Source organism: Cygnus olor, chromosome 3, assembly GCF_009769625.2.
Source record: "Cygnus olor isolate bCygOlo1 chromosome 3, bCygOlo1.pri.v2, whole genome shotgun sequence".
Lineage (NCBI taxonomy): Eukaryota > Metazoa > Chordata > Aves > Anseriformes > Anatidae > Cygnus > Cygnus olor.
In genome coordinates this window covers 102,818,259-102,833,188 of record NC_049171.1, presented here as the reverse complement: position 1 = coordinate 102,833,188, position 14,930 = coordinate 102,818,259, and the positions used below count along the sequence as shown (strand labels likewise).

The 14,930-nt window shown below is 41.9% G+C and overlaps 1 protein-coding gene and 1 long non-coding RNA gene across 2 annotated transcripts; one reads left to right on the top strand and one right to left on the bottom strand.

The window, feature by feature from the left end:
* Positions 1-2,023: 2,023 nt before the first annotated feature.
* On the bottom strand, positions 2,024-2,742 carry LOC121066978. The gene is made up of 2 exons (XR_005818043.1): positions 2,610-2,742; positions 2,024-2,402 (listed from the first exon to the last, which is right to left on the bottom strand). It is a non-coding gene; the product is annotated as an uncharacterized LOC121066978 (long non-coding RNA).
* FLVCR1 (FLVCR heme transporter 1) lies at positions 2,302-13,830 on the top strand. Its single transcript, XM_040550856.1, is given in 12 exon segments — positions 2,302-2,400; positions 2,608-3,572; positions 5,761-5,878; positions 5,881-5,904; positions 6,461-6,601; positions 6,904-6,971; positions 7,210-7,314; positions 8,489-8,597; positions 9,091-9,196; positions 9,408-9,517; positions 10,175-10,242; positions 11,126-13,830. Coding segments are annotated over 6 exon segments (1,350 nt in total). The 5' UTR covers positions 2,302-2,400; positions 2,608-2,678; the 3' UTR covers positions 8,489-8,597; positions 9,091-9,196; positions 9,408-9,517; positions 10,175-10,242; positions 11,126-13,830.
* Positions 13,831-14,930: the final 1,100 nt, after the last annotated feature.

Below are 14,930 nucleotides of genomic sequence, written 5' to 3'. Positions count from 1 at the left end.
CTCTTGTGCAACAACGTCCTTGGCTCTGCTTCTCACTTACAACTGGAATTAAGTCTGAAGTAATGGTTGTGAAGCCTATGAAATACAGCAGTGTAAAAAGTTAGGAGACGAGTATCAAAGCTTTGTCCTGATGGTGTCAATTATAGTTTGTCTTTTCCTTTCTTATTTAGCAAGGTACTTCTGGAGATAAATGTCCCCAAAGATGAAATTGTATAGATCTTACCTCACCAAAATCAACCTGGTTTTACTTCACCAAGGTCGGTGCAGCTGTGATAGTGATAAATGTGACTTCATGTTGATCTGTTCTAAATAAACTTCTTTCTGGAAAAAGTTCACTTTCCTTATGGGAGCTAGCTTTCATCCAGGTGCTCATTCTACTGCCAGGCTTAGAGTCTTCTCTCTAGAGCTCCCTGACGAACTGTGCTGTTTTGAAGGAAACATCTTCTCTGAGAAGTAAGCCAGGCCGCGCCTCTTCTCCCTTATACCAACCATTTGCACTGCTTCCTCATGTTCAGTGCTTTTTTCACTGCTTCAGACATAATTTTAAGAAAGGTGTCTAGTTATTTCTTCTGTGCAGGATTCCTGTATAGAAAGCAAACGAAGATTTTTGTGTTAGACTGTCATGCAAAGATGATGCTGTCTGGGTGCTGTGGAAGTGAAACCTCAGACATGTCTGTAACCGTAGAACAGGCTGAAGTTGAACCTTGCTCTGAGAATGTCACCTGGCAGTAACCCTGCCTGTTGCACAGAGTCAATGGTGTAACAATAGGAAAAGAAAGAATGAGAGAAGAACAAAGCCTATTTTCCTGTGTCTTTGGGGAGTAAATTTTATCTTTGGATGGACTTCAAGGTCACCCAAAATTCAATGGAAAAAAAAAAAGTTAAATGAAATCCAATGTAGATCGTTGTTTACACCTTCTTTGAAAAGAACAAGAGCAGTTTAGGACTCTAATGCTATGTTTACATACCTGACCAAAGAGTCATGGTCCTTTCCCCAGCCCCGAGGCCACCTGACAGCCTGAGTACACCCATAGTGTGAAATGGTGTAGTGGTAGGGTAGCAGGGTGAAATAGTGTTCCTCCCCAAAGGGTGGCTGGATCTGAATGACCTGGGAGGACAGGGGGCTCCCAGCCCATACTAAATACCGAACTTTGCTTGAGGAACAGTGGCTGTCCCAGGCCAACCCTGTGCCAGGGATTGCTCTGATGGTTGAACAGCGTAGATGGCTGGGCTTCAGTGATCATGAACAGGTGCTGTTGGAAGTACTTTTATAGATGTGGTCTCAAGCAAGTTTTCAGATTATTTCTACCACTATGTAACATTGACACACTAAAGTGAAAGCAGGCTATTCTGGTACTTTGATAACAACTGTTTCAGTTCCCACTACACTTCTTCCTCTCAAAGTCCTCAAGTTTTCAACAAGGCTATGTTGGTACAGCAAGTAACACTTAAATTCTGAAGTTGGGCAGAAGACTTAAGAAAAATTTACCCAGCACCTGATCTGATACAAGAAAAGTAAACAGATCAGGCTTTTCCTTGGAGTGAATGAAAGAGGCAAAGAGAACCTCAATCTGATAGGTAACTGCATTAAAAAAAAAAAAAAAAGCAGTTTGCTAACCCATATCTGTGAATTCAGTATTCACCTCCAGTAGTCTCTAAAAACCCAGTGCCTGTAGTCATCACTACTGTTGCTCAGCTCAGGGAAAGCAAACATAGCCAAATTAACATTTTGCAGCATGGGTTCCTAGCTCTATTCATGCTGTAAATAAGATCAGGAACTGTGGCTTAGATAGATCACCTGATGTTAACTAAAATACCAATTCATAATTAGTGAGGAAACTTAAGACTGGTGGCTAAGCACATCTACCACTCATATACAAATCTGATTAGGCTCTAACATATCCATGAACAATTTGCAGTATGTTATTTGCTGAGTACATGCCAAATGATTTCACACGTAAGCCAGTAAAATACTTCTAATGTTGTTAGCAAACTTAAACATTTCTATATTTTCATAATGCTCTTTGGAGAACAATCCATTTTTTATTATGGTACATTGTCTACAGCAGCAGAATTATAAATCACGATGGGGCTGCCAGATACCGCTCCTACACAAACCCATACCAAGCAGGGCTTAAGGCAAGATGGCTCACTGAGGTAAGAACTGACTGCCTAAACACGCTGCATGCGTGAATCAGTTTTCTGGGTGCATGTCAAAACAAATTTCAGCGGGCGAGTGGAAACGAGGAAAGTTTTTGCCTGAGGCTCTCGAGGCGATGAAGGACTGGGGTGGACGCATGTTCCCAAGCAATGCACCAGTCCTGGGCACCCCATGCTGCGAGCTGGGCCTCCACTGTTGCCGTCTGCACCTTGACCCATCGGCACGTTTCTTTGCACTGCAACTGCGAAGAGACAAACGTTACCTGAGGGGAACACTAGCTATTTTTCCTGGCAGTGGTATGGTGTGGGCGCCTGTGGCACAGGCAGGGTGCAATTTCTAGTGCAATCTGTGACATTTGGAGCCGGAGGGTATCCGAGAGCAGAGCTGGAGGTTGCCAGACACAGGTTTATACATCTGCGTGGGATGTCTAAACCGAGAAAGCGCTTACAGGAATGAGATTACGCTGCTGCTCGCTCAGTGATGCGGCGGGGATTATTTACATCACTTCTGCCTCCGTATGCTTCTCAGTCACCTTCCCAGGCCTGGATGCACTGAGGCCCTCAGGGGGGGCACCGAGGAGCTTTTCGGCGGGGCTGCGGCTGCTCCCCCTGCCCGGCGGCACCTCGCACCGCCTGTCAGGCGCCCGGCGCCGCCTCCCGCTCCTCCCCTCGCCGCCGTCACCCACCGGAGCCTGGCCGCTTTCCCTTCCACTCGCCCGGGCGGCTGGGGCCGCTTCCCCGCCCGGCGGAGCCCGGTGACCTTGCGGGGCTGCGGGAGCGGGCGGGCCGGGCAAGCTGAGCGGGGAGCGGGCAGAGATGGCGGAGGGCGGCGAGGGGAGGAGGAGGAGGAGGCGGCGGCGGGGGAGAAGGGGGAGATGCTGGGCGCCCCGCCGCAGCACAATGGCTTCCTCCCCGGCAAGGAGGCGGAGAACGGCGGCCCCGGAGGATGCACGGTGGCGGGCGGCCGGGTGGAGACCCGGCTGTCGCGGCGGCGGCTGGCGGTGCTGGCCGTCTTCAGCTGCTACTCGCTGGTGAACGCCTTCCAGTGGATCCAGTACAGCATCCTCAGCAACGTCTTCGCCCACTTCTACGGCGTGTCCTTCACGCAGATAGACTGGCTCTCCATGGTCTACATGGTGGCCTACGTGCCGCTCATCCTGCCCGCCACATGGCTGCTGGACGCCCGTGGGCTGCGCCTCACCGCGCTGCTGGGCGCGGGGCTCAACGGGCTGGGCGCCTGGCTCAAGTGTGCCAGCCTGGCGCCCGGCCGCTACGCCATCACCATGGCGGCCCAGGCCGTCTGCGCCGTCGCCCAGGTCTTCATCCTTGGGCTGCCCTCGCGTGTCGCCTCCGTCTGGTTCGGCCCCTCCGAGGTCTCCACCGCCTGTGCCGTGGCCGTGCTGGGCAACCAGGTGAGGGGCGACGGCTTCCAGCCCACGTGGCGGCGGGTGGTGGTGATGGTGGTGGTTGTGGTGGTGTTATAACCAAGTCAGACTTCCTCGCATCTCCTGGTCCTGCTGGTTTGATAGCCCTGGACCAGGCACATGTGGAGGTGAGGTGCTGGTCCTCCTCCCCTAGCCTCGTCCTCTGGCCCTCCTGTCCTGTGGTAAGAGGATGGGAGAATCCCCACCAAGGTCACCGGTGCGGGCTGAGGTCTTGGGAAGGTTTTGTTCAGGTAACAGAGGTCATGTTTTCCACCTCTTGAGTCCAATGATTTATGTTTGTGCACTTTGGATTATTATGGTGGTAGTATTAGTGGTAATACTTGCAGTTAGGGTTGCTTGATATCACATACCTGTTTACACTTTTTCCTAATGCTTTTCCAAAGCAATTAATCTTGTGCTGAAGCCTTCCAGTCGACAAGTCAACTGTCCATTTTGGACTGAAGACTTGTAACATTGTTTTAGCAGTCCAGGTAAAATCTTCCTTACCAGAATCAGGTTAAAGGTTTTGTTGGCAGCTCCATCTCCACAATTCCTGACAGCTGCAAGGAGTTATGTTAGCTGAGGCTCCCCCAGGTAATGGTGAAACTGGGAGTCTGAAAATGGTGCTTTACTCTGATGCTGAGATGTGGGGGTTCAAGTGGCAAAGAAGGGGATCAGGAAGGAGCACAGGGGTTGTCCCAAATCACACCCATTATCTCTTGAGGTGCTGATTGTTTGCGGCCAAAACAAATCACTGGGAATGCAGCTGTTTACTTGTCAAAGGTTGTTACCGGTATCAGGTTTTCAAAAAGTATTCAGCTTCTCAGGTTGTACACACCAGACTCATTGCCACTCTAAAAGGCTGGACTCTTAAAGGCTGGACTAGATGATCTTAGAGCTCTCGTCCAACTTGAATGACTCTATGATTCTTGATCCTTCTGACTGTAATCTCAGTACTGCAGTTTTCTATATGTAAAAGGTGGAAAATGGTGTCACTGGACTCTATTGGAACATTGTGGGTGCTATGTTGGGTCACACAGATGGGGGGGCACCCATATGTCTTAAGAAAAAGTGTAATAGCTTACTTACTTCCTGCTTGTTAGTTTTGTGTACTAAAGGGTGATCATAACAAGAAACGAATTCTTCAGATGAGCGATGGATACTGGGTAAATCTGATGGTCAGTTAAAAAAGCAAGAAAGTCTTGCAGGGTATATGCACAAAGGCTGTTTTGTACGCTTACGGGCACACCTCTAATCTGAGTGCTTTCTGAGTTTAATTTACTGCTCTAACAGTCCTTCACTTTTTTTTTTTTAACCTGAAATGGATGCAAGTTTTTTAGTCTAAAAAAATTGTTCCAGCACTTAAAAATGCAACTTAGTTTTGGAGGAGTAGCAGAGACAAATTGGAGAGTAGTTTCAGACTGTTGTTTCTTGATGTTTTCAAATGCTTTATACATGTACCCAAAATGTAAGTCCTTATTTTGTGTCTTTCTTTAATATAAAATCATTGCTACATTGGAATGGACTCCAAATGCAAACTCAGTGCTACTTTATTTTGTAATTCTTCTTTCTTTCCTTAGCAATAACTGCAGATTTAGATCTCTTTTTATATTTATTAATGAGGTTACACCATTTCCTGTGTTCTTCTCTATCAGTCCTCCAGTAAGTCATGTTGGTCTTTATTTCTGTAGTGGCAGGACTGTGATACCAAATGCAATATTGATCAAGAAAAAGAGAAAAGCATTTCTGAAGAAGCAGCTGGAATCTTCTATCTCATCCCTACTCCTTCAGTTACAGGATGACCGACACAAATTTATGTGCATGCACGCCATTTTCTTGTAAAATATTCTTCTGGAAGGAAAACGAACAAACAAAAACAGAAAAACCTTCCTTAATGCTTAGTTGTTAAATGGGCTATATTCTAAGTGTAGCATTGTATTTTAGTTTAGAAATGAAAAGGTTAAAAAAAATCCTGAGTTATTGGAAAAACTGTCTGTGAAATATCATAACAGTAAATGACGTTGAAGTATTATACTAAAGGAACACTTTTCCTTTGTAGATTTTATTAATGCTTATGATGATACAAATTCTGAATTTCACCTGGTAAGGATTTTGCTTCTGTTAATTTTTATGCTTGCATGAAATTTATTGTTGGCTTTCTTTTCTTGCTTTACAGCTTGGCACTGCAATTGGCTTTTTGGTGCCACCTGTTTTGGTTCCAAATACACCGAATGATATTGATCTAATGGCACATAATATAAGCATCATGTTCTATGGAACAGCGATAGTATCCACACTTTGTTCTTCTTAACAGGAGTTGGTAAGTGTTCTTTCCTTACAGTTTAAGTGCTGTGGCCGTAGGGAGTGTTTACACCATCATACTTCAAGCATCTAACTTGTCTCAGAGCAGCTGAGGTTTTCTCAGGTTTACTTGTATTCACTTGTCTCTTAACCCTGGACACAGCAGATTAATTGTTTACTGTGTGTCATGCTTCACGTGGAGCAACCTCTCTCAGGATATGCAGGTTGTTTTTTGTAGCTACCAGCCACAAGGACATTGTGATATAGTGCAAATTTTTAGTTATTCTGACAATTCAGATACAAAGGTCTAGACATGTTGCAGATGCAGTCTGTCTCTGACCACACGTTGGTAGCAATTGCATGTGAACAAATAATTGGCACATCTGTTGTGGCTGTGACCTGTTTCTTGCATGAGGAAAATCTATAAAAAAATATATATACATAGTGTTTCATGGGAGTGTTAAAGAACACAAGTTAATCTTGTGAAATTCATTGATATAGGAACAGTTCACACTTAAAAAAAATAATGAATTACTCTGGTAAGGACAGATCAAAATCTTATTCTTTTTCCCCAGTGTTTGAAGAAAAGCCTAAATATCCTCCTAGTCACTCTCAAGCACTTCTGCAAGCTATGCCTCCTGAGGATTATTCCTACAAGCAGTCGATTATTAACTTAGTCAAAAATATTCCGTTTGTACTCTTGCTGATCAGCTACGGTAAGTGGTGATGTCTGGCTGTTGTCTGGCAGAGCAGTTCCGACACGTGCCGAAAGCACACTGAGTTTTAATTGACTTGTTTTGTGCGTGTGCGTGTCAAATGTTCACCTATTCAGCAGCCTGCACTGGAAAGTCCAGCAGTATTTAAAATAGCAGTTATAGATCTGGACGAGAGATCTCAACTGGTAGATAAAAGGTGTTTTTTCCTCTGACTTAAGTCTTGAATATCAGAAGATTAACTGTTGGTGGTAGCAGATCTGCGTGACTAAACGGAATGACCAACATCTTCTTTGCTATTGCAGGTATTATGACTGGAGCATTTTATTCTGTCTCCACATTATTAAACCAGATGATAGTAACTTATTATGAGGTAAGCTTTTTTTTTTTTTTTTAAACTTCACATTTGCAGAGGTGATGTTTTTTATTACTTAGGTGCTATGTGCGCTCAGACATTTGGTTTCCTTTATCTCCCCCGTACGGTTTCTTGCATCATACAGCTGTGGGAGTCATAGGAATGTTTGTTTGCACTTATGACCGCCAAGAGGTCTGAACTTGACTCTGAGTGGAAGCAAGTTATTAATGAGCACCATATAAATATTTGTTGAAAGGGAGAAGAAGTGAACGCTGGGAGAATTGGCTTGACACTGGTGGTGGCAGGAATGGTGGGTTCGATTATTTGTGGTTTGTGGCTGGATTACACTAAAATACAGTAAGTGTGGGTAGGCATGTATGGGGCTAGGGGTAGGAGACGGTGCAATCGCATTAGAAAAATACTGCAAGGGTGGAGGTGGACTGATGATAAAATGCAGCACATCCCTGATCTTACAGCAGCCTTGATAGAGACAAGTTTCTAAGGCTACAGCAAAAGCTTGAGACTCTCCTACTGGTTCTTGGCCAAAAGAAACGAGATAGGGTGTGATCTGGACAATGCAAAGACGTGAAGGGGGTTCCAGTCTACTCCTGTCTCTGCAAGGACTGTAATGCTGGCAAGAAAATCGTTGTGTGTCCTACATACAGTGGTCAGGTGGCCCAGGAGGCTCCTTCTCCAGGAAAAGCACAAAGGCTTACTCTGCCTTATTTTGTAAAATTGATAGTTGATAGATTCTCAGTTCTTGTACTACTCCTGGGCCTGTTAAGAAGCACAACATTTGCTTTAATTCAGGGGTGACCATGCAGCAGAACTCTGTTCTGGGGTAAGAGCTCCTGGGTCCATCACCCACGGTGTGATATGCCCCCCAGGAGTGGGCAGGGCCCTGGAGCACTGCTTGCAACGAAGAAGTTCTCCCTTGGTGACTTAGTACATTATGTGCAAGAACTCTAGAAGCCTAATGGATGTTACTACTGTAGATTGGCTTTGTTTCTGCATGTCTTTTGGCTTATAAATAAGTGATATGTGCTTTAATATTTTGGATGACGTCCCTTATACCAGATTTAAAATAAATAAAACATTTTAATGAGATTTGTTTGACTTGCCTCTTAGACTGATTTTTATCACTAATAGTGTTCGATTTGGCTGCTGCTGTTTTGATCTTTTTATAATGGACCGTGCTGCAGAATGGCCAAGAGGTACAGCATAGTGGAGAACTAAAATGGTCTTGAGGTAATGGTTTCTGGTGTGATTGTTCATTCTTTAAGAGTGAGTAATTCTCTTAGCCTTGAGCGAAGCAGCCATATAACTAAGGCAATAAGCAGTTGGGGAAGGGTTATATTCTCACTGAAATGCATGATGTGTTTGAGACAGAATCACATGAAGCAAATTTAATTACTGTAGAATGTCAGTTGTTAGCAAGAGAGTAAGAAACAGTTGTATTACTTTTCCGTACTTCGGCAATGTGCCAAATGACCTTACGTTAACAATGTTATTTTGTTGTTGTTGTTGGGTTGCAGGCAAACCACTCTGATCGTTTACATCCTCTCTTTCATTGGGTTGGTGGTATTTACGTTCACCCTGGACCTTGGACATCTCATAGTTGTTTGTGACTGGAGGAGTACTTGGGTGAGTAATTAAAGGGGTCTAGAAGACTCACTGCAGTTCTGTTCAGAAACAGTATTTCCATGGCAGCTTCTAACAGCCGTTCCAGTGTCTGGCCACACTCTGTTGATGGTCTTTTTTTTATCATCTAGCATGGATGTTAAAGCTAATCAAGCTCTGATGTTCATGTATGCCTTTCATGTGAAAGTAATTGATTTCAATTACAGAGTTGTTTGTGGACTGGTCAGAGAAGGTTGTTTTGTGTATATGGAGTGGAATGCAGGTTGTTATGGGGAACGGCACAAATATAAACATCTTAAATATTTTTTGTCCTGGAAAGAGGATATATGGCTAAAATTGTTGGATGAGGCAGGCAAAGCAAGTGTTGAATCATAATAGGTATTGAAAGCAGAATTCAGAGTACCAACTAATTCAGAGTACCAAGTGTTTGTCTAATTTTCATAGCCATAGTCATAGATGAAGGCCAAACCCATCATCCTCTTGTTTTCTTCAACAGGTTCTTCATGACTGGCTATCTCCCACTTTGGTTTGAATTTGCTGTGGAAATTACATACCCAGAGTCTGAAGGCACTTCGTCAGGTCTACTTAATGCTTCAGCACAGGTTATATCACTATTTCTTCAAGTGAAGTAATGTTCAGGAAAGCTGCTCTGCTATAATCTAATAAGTCTTTCTTAAATTTGGCTGCTGAAGTCTCCATTGTGCTGCTGTAGTTGTCTTTTCTTACTTGTTTTTGTAAGGTGTCTGAAGCTTTGCAAGGTAAACTGATGACTCTTTTCTACATGGTGCTGATGAAGCGACTTTTTCTTTGTAGATATTTGGAATTGTCTTTACACTTGTTCAAGGGAAGCTTACAACAGACTACAGTCCTCGTGCAGGAAACCTCTTTCTCTGTGTGGCTGTTTGTGGGCATTATCTTAACAGGTAATTAATCAGAAATGTAAGTGATGATTTATCTTTAATGCAAAAATGTGTGGTTTTTTGAGATCTCAGACACCTAGGATTTAAATATTTGACTTCCTGTCTGGATGGAGGACAAAAGTTGCTAATAAGTACAGGGTTTTTGGTTTGGTTTTGTTTTTAAATACTTGCTCTGTACACACCTTTTAAGGATGATGTTGCTAATAACTAGAACAATCCACCACCCATTTCTTGAGTCATGTCCTGAATTTGAGGCAGATATTTGTCTTCTGAGTAGAATAGTGAACATAATAAACACGTAAATGGAGACAGTTTGCAGTTTTTCAAATATAAGAAGTTGCTGATTTATTACTAAATTGTAGCAGTGATTTGTACATGCCGGTACCTAGAAGTATGCTGGAAGTGCAAAAAACCATCAGCCTTTGTTTTAAGTACTCATGGTTTAAAAGCTTTTATTGTCATTTTCTGCATGTGATTTGTGAGGAGCAAGTTCAGATTGTCACGGAGTTCAAACCGCCAAAGAGAGAATTCAGATACTTTGAGTATGCGCTGAAAGCAGCTGCTGTGTACTTGCACTGTACAAACCTTTCTCTTGAAGTGCGTGTCATTACAAAGCTGGAAATCAACTTTCTCTCTTCTCTCTCTTCCCCCTGACCCCAGCCTTAATAAAATCAGATTTGCGAAGACACAATGTGAATTCAGGGATTATGAATATGGATGTTAAACCTGTAAGTAGTGACTCTTTTACCTTGGTTATATTACTGTACTTGAATGATTGACTTCTATTGGCATAATAATATTAACAGCAAAAGAGTAATTGACAAAACCTTACTATGTGACTGTTTCCATGCTATTCTGGAGTGACAGTGCCACGTGGGAGCCTGCTCTCAGATATGTTTCTCTCATAGCTCCCATGAACAATCTAGCTCCCATGAACAAACAAACAAAAAGAAACTTTCTGCTCTCAGACTTCCCTGAATTTTAAGTAGCTAGTATTCATCCTTTGATTTTATTTCTTGAGTCTAGTTTTGCAGAAGGCTTGGGGGTCAGTTCATGTTTACTGTAGGCAGTGGTCCGTGACTGTTCTATTTTCCCTTATTACCTTGTTAATCAGCTAGAGCGTCACACAAATTCATTAATACTAACCACAATAAAACAAAAGCATGGAGACCTCACCCCAGTATTACCGTAAACAGCTGAGAGTTGCCTGTGTTAATAAAGGTACGTCTGCCTGTGTAAATAAAGGTAAAATAATACACTTCTTCCAAACCATAGTCATGAAGATTCTCTCGTATTTAAGTTTAATGAAACAAAACAAAACAAACAAACAAAAAAACTAAACAACCCAGAAAGTTAATCTCCATGTGATAAATATCTATAGCCAATAAACATATATTTTAGTTATTTTAAAACTCAATTCTATTTTTTGTTTGCTTCTTTTAAAAATTGTAAAGAGAAGGGAAAACAGGGATTTCTATAAATGTGTGATTCAGCTAATTAACTACATACACTACTGTTGGTTAACCTAATAATTACCCAAGAGTACTGAGATTGAAAATAGCTTCTGCTGGATAACAGCTTAATTCCTGATTTTATTTTTTCTTCCCCCAGGTACCAGTTGACAGTCCTGTAGAACATGAAAATTGTACTGCTTTAAAAATCCAATCAGATTTATAAATCTGAAAGAAGATGACTTAGAAACACACAAGTTTGGTTGAATACTGAACAATATTAAATAGTGTAATCACTTATATGGACTTATATGGATAGTAAAATGTATTTGGTGATGAATTCAGTGACGATTGTGTGGTGGAAACTGAAAGTGGTCAGTTCATTTCAACCAAGATGCAAACAACCCAACTTTGTATGGAATATTTATTTTAATGGTTTTCAAGTTTTGCAGTTTCACTGGTGAAGAACTGTCTGAATGCTCTCCACCCTAGGAAGAAATGTACATCCATGATGCACACTGAAAAGATGTGGAATCCTAAAGTATGGTCATGATCAGAAGTAATTTTGATTTCAAGGGGGAGAGGGAGGAAAGTTAATTTCTTCTTCAGTCCTTTCTAGTGCATTTGGAAAGTCAGAGTACGTATAGCTGCATGACTGAGTGTATTCATATTCTTTTTTATTTTTTTAATTTTTATTTTTTTAAATGTCTCTGAAGTAGGCCAATAGTCCCTTCTGGAAAACTGTCTATAGCACAAAACTGAAAACAAAAGATGACTGCAAATGTGAGTTTTGAGTTTCTTTTGCCTTGAAATTTCTTGATGGATACCAGAAGGCAGGTGAGGGAAAAACAAACAAACAAAAATACCAAACCCACAACATATTTCTTATTTAATACGATAAAAAGGAGAAAGACCATAGATATCTCTACTGCGAAGTATTTATAGGCAACGGAATGCTACTGCATGGGTTTCTTCCTGAGCATTTTGAGTGCTTTCTCAGTTAAAGTGAGAAGAATATGTTTACAAAGAGATGGTGCCTTTACTTTGTAAAGAAGATACTTGCCTCATCTTGAGTTGAACTAGTGCTGCTGAAGAAATTCCATTTTGCATGTTAAACTTCCTGAGTATTTGTGGAGTATCAGAAAATGTGTTGTATATTTTTCTCATTTCTTTCTTTGTGTTATGAATTGTATCATTTATCTCCTGTGATTTTTTTATGCTTATTTTATAACTTTGTGTGCTCATATAAAATGAGACATGATTTACTGTTAAAAGCTGTAAGGATGACTGAAAGGAAAATAATGATGTTTTTCTCTGTCTGAGATATTTGCTGTTTAAGTCATGTATCTTAGATTCAAAAGGAACAGACTTCTTTGCCATTCGCTTTGTGTTATTACACTTACCTGAATGTGGATTTCTCACTGCAGTGCTTCTGAAAATATTGTCCTTTTCCTTGTGCTGTAAAACCCAACTACAGAATTGCTAGCACTACTGTAATGCCAAGGCTCTGCTGTTACTGAAAAGTCAAACCAGAGTTAGCAGCATTTAGGCTTTGGCAGCCTTTAAGTTGAGCCTGCATTTTCAGCACCATCAATGATGTAGCCGCTGAGTTCCCACAGATTAGTGCCATTCAGAAGGTGGAATCCTGCTTGAAGTTTTCCATGGATTAATAGTTAGGTATGGGGAACTGTTTAACTCCCAAGATAGACTTTCAATGTGATGAGTATAATTAAATGTTTTTGTTTTGTTTTGTTTTTAATAGATTTAGAGAATCTTTATATTAAAAGGAAACTGTAAATGCATCTTTCTAAACTTGGCCTCTAAACTTTTTTCTTAATTTGGCATTTTGTATGATAAATGCTTCAGACATGAGAAGACTGAATGGCAGTGTATGCATCAGAAAAAGACAGGTATGTTTGGAACACCTGTCTTTCGAAAAAGGGTCCATGCCTCTTTGTGGGGTCCAGTGCTAGAGAGAAAATAGGCACACCTTGCTGCTTCTGGGCAGGCGAGAAGAGTCCTCTGGTGAGGTAGCTGAATAGGGGAAAAGTAGATATTCAAATGGGAGGTGAAATCATAGGAGGGGAGGCAGAGAGATTTTTTTTTATGTCAGTTCTTTATGTTAAATGACTTGCTCTGACACAAGCTGCCCCAGACAGGGATATACGCACTTTCAGACTGAGAGAGCAAAGTGAAAGTTCCTGCCTTTTGATATCTGTGGGTGGCTTTTGCCTTTGGAGAAGTGATTATACTATGATACACATAAAACTATTCCGCAAGATACAGATTCAGTAAATATCGCCTGTGTTCGTCGCCTCTGGTTTCTATGTACTTCTGCTGTTGCAAAACTTTAGCAAAACCTTCTCTCTGCAGGTTTGGGGAAGTGCTTTCAACTGCCCAGCAGAAAGTCTTTAGCAGTCTCCAGAATGCTTTCTGTGTCTGGTACACAGCGTTCAAATTCCAGGATTGAGCTCTTATTTTTTTTAATTTATTTTTAAAATTCCTTTCCTCACTAGTTTCCAGTAGCTTCCAGTTTCTTTAGTTCTGTTTAGTTGATTATTGAAAAATATTCCAGCCCTACTGCCTCCTCGTGTTTTTTATCTTCTGCCAAATTACTTGGCTACCCCCGAAAATGTCCAAACAAGCTTTTTGGCATGCTGGAAAGCTGCTGGGTCCCTAAAAAAAAATACTTCTAATAATGACGGCTTAATTACATCCTGGATTTAATACTCCTCAAAAGGAACTTGAAAGTTGGAAACTTGTGAGCGTATATTTATCTGAAAGTTATTTCTGGGCAAGAATTAAGTATATAAATAAAAGGCTCAGTAGCAAAATGAAAAACAAATAAATCAATATTTTACGCAATAATCTTGTCATCTGTTTATCAGGAAACTGAGGCTCTAGCTTGTGGCAGAAGCAGGTTTGTGGTTGTCGGGGCTTTATTTTTTGTGCTTTTATTTTTTGTTTTTAAATAATATCCATTAAATCCAATGTCGGACAGGAAATGGGGTTTCTGACTCTATGAGCCTTGGGATTCTGGCTCAACCTTGCCCTAGCTGAAGCGAAAGATTAAAGAAGTAATCAGTTAATGAATGGAGTTATGTGTGTCAAGAGGATGGAACTGGAAACCAAGTGAGGAGAGACCTCCCAATCCCATGTATTAACTTTTGCTTTTAAGTATTCTTTTCTTGTGGGTGCTTCAAGGGAACTCTGGAGGATGTAAGAGACTCCATGTAATTTTGAGCATAAACAAGAGCTCCGCTCCTGAATTACCGGAGGCCCACCAGTGAACGTACCTTCAGCTACAAGATTCAGAGATCAGCCGTTGGAATCGCTGCAAGAGGAATTATGCACTTCGCTCATAAGAGACAAGTGGCAGCGTATTTATTGATGAAAGTAGCACTTTGGCAGGGCTTAGTTGTGAATAAGACAACGATTTAACAAAGCTCAAATGGTAAAACAATGACGTTAAAAAGATTAGTGATGGCAAGGTCGTGATGATTATTACTGCACTGAGGACGAGGTCAGACTAAAAGCGTCAGGGAGAGCCTCATGCTGAGTCACGAGGCTCAGAGTGGAGTCTCTTTTGCCATCCAAACTCCAAGGAGTAGATGCAGCTGGCTCCTATCCTGATTCTAGATTTAAGATTTATACCTAAAGGATTATGTGCACAATCAATTCTTTATGTCACCTAGCTAAGATTACAAAGTTTCAGCCTGCTTAGCAAGTTACTTGCAAAGTTTCAACAAGCTAGCTATTAGTCACTTACTGAGTACCTGTCACAGGTAAGGAATCTCTTGAGGAGGAGTCACCTTGGGGGTGTCCCTGCTCCGGGGGAAGCTCCTGGCACGCAGCCTGCTGCAGTACAGGAGGGCTCCATGGGCTCTGGGCTGTCCCCTCTTCATGGGATGAGGTGATGACTACTAGTCATATTTGCATGCCAGCCATATTTGGTTGGTGCATGC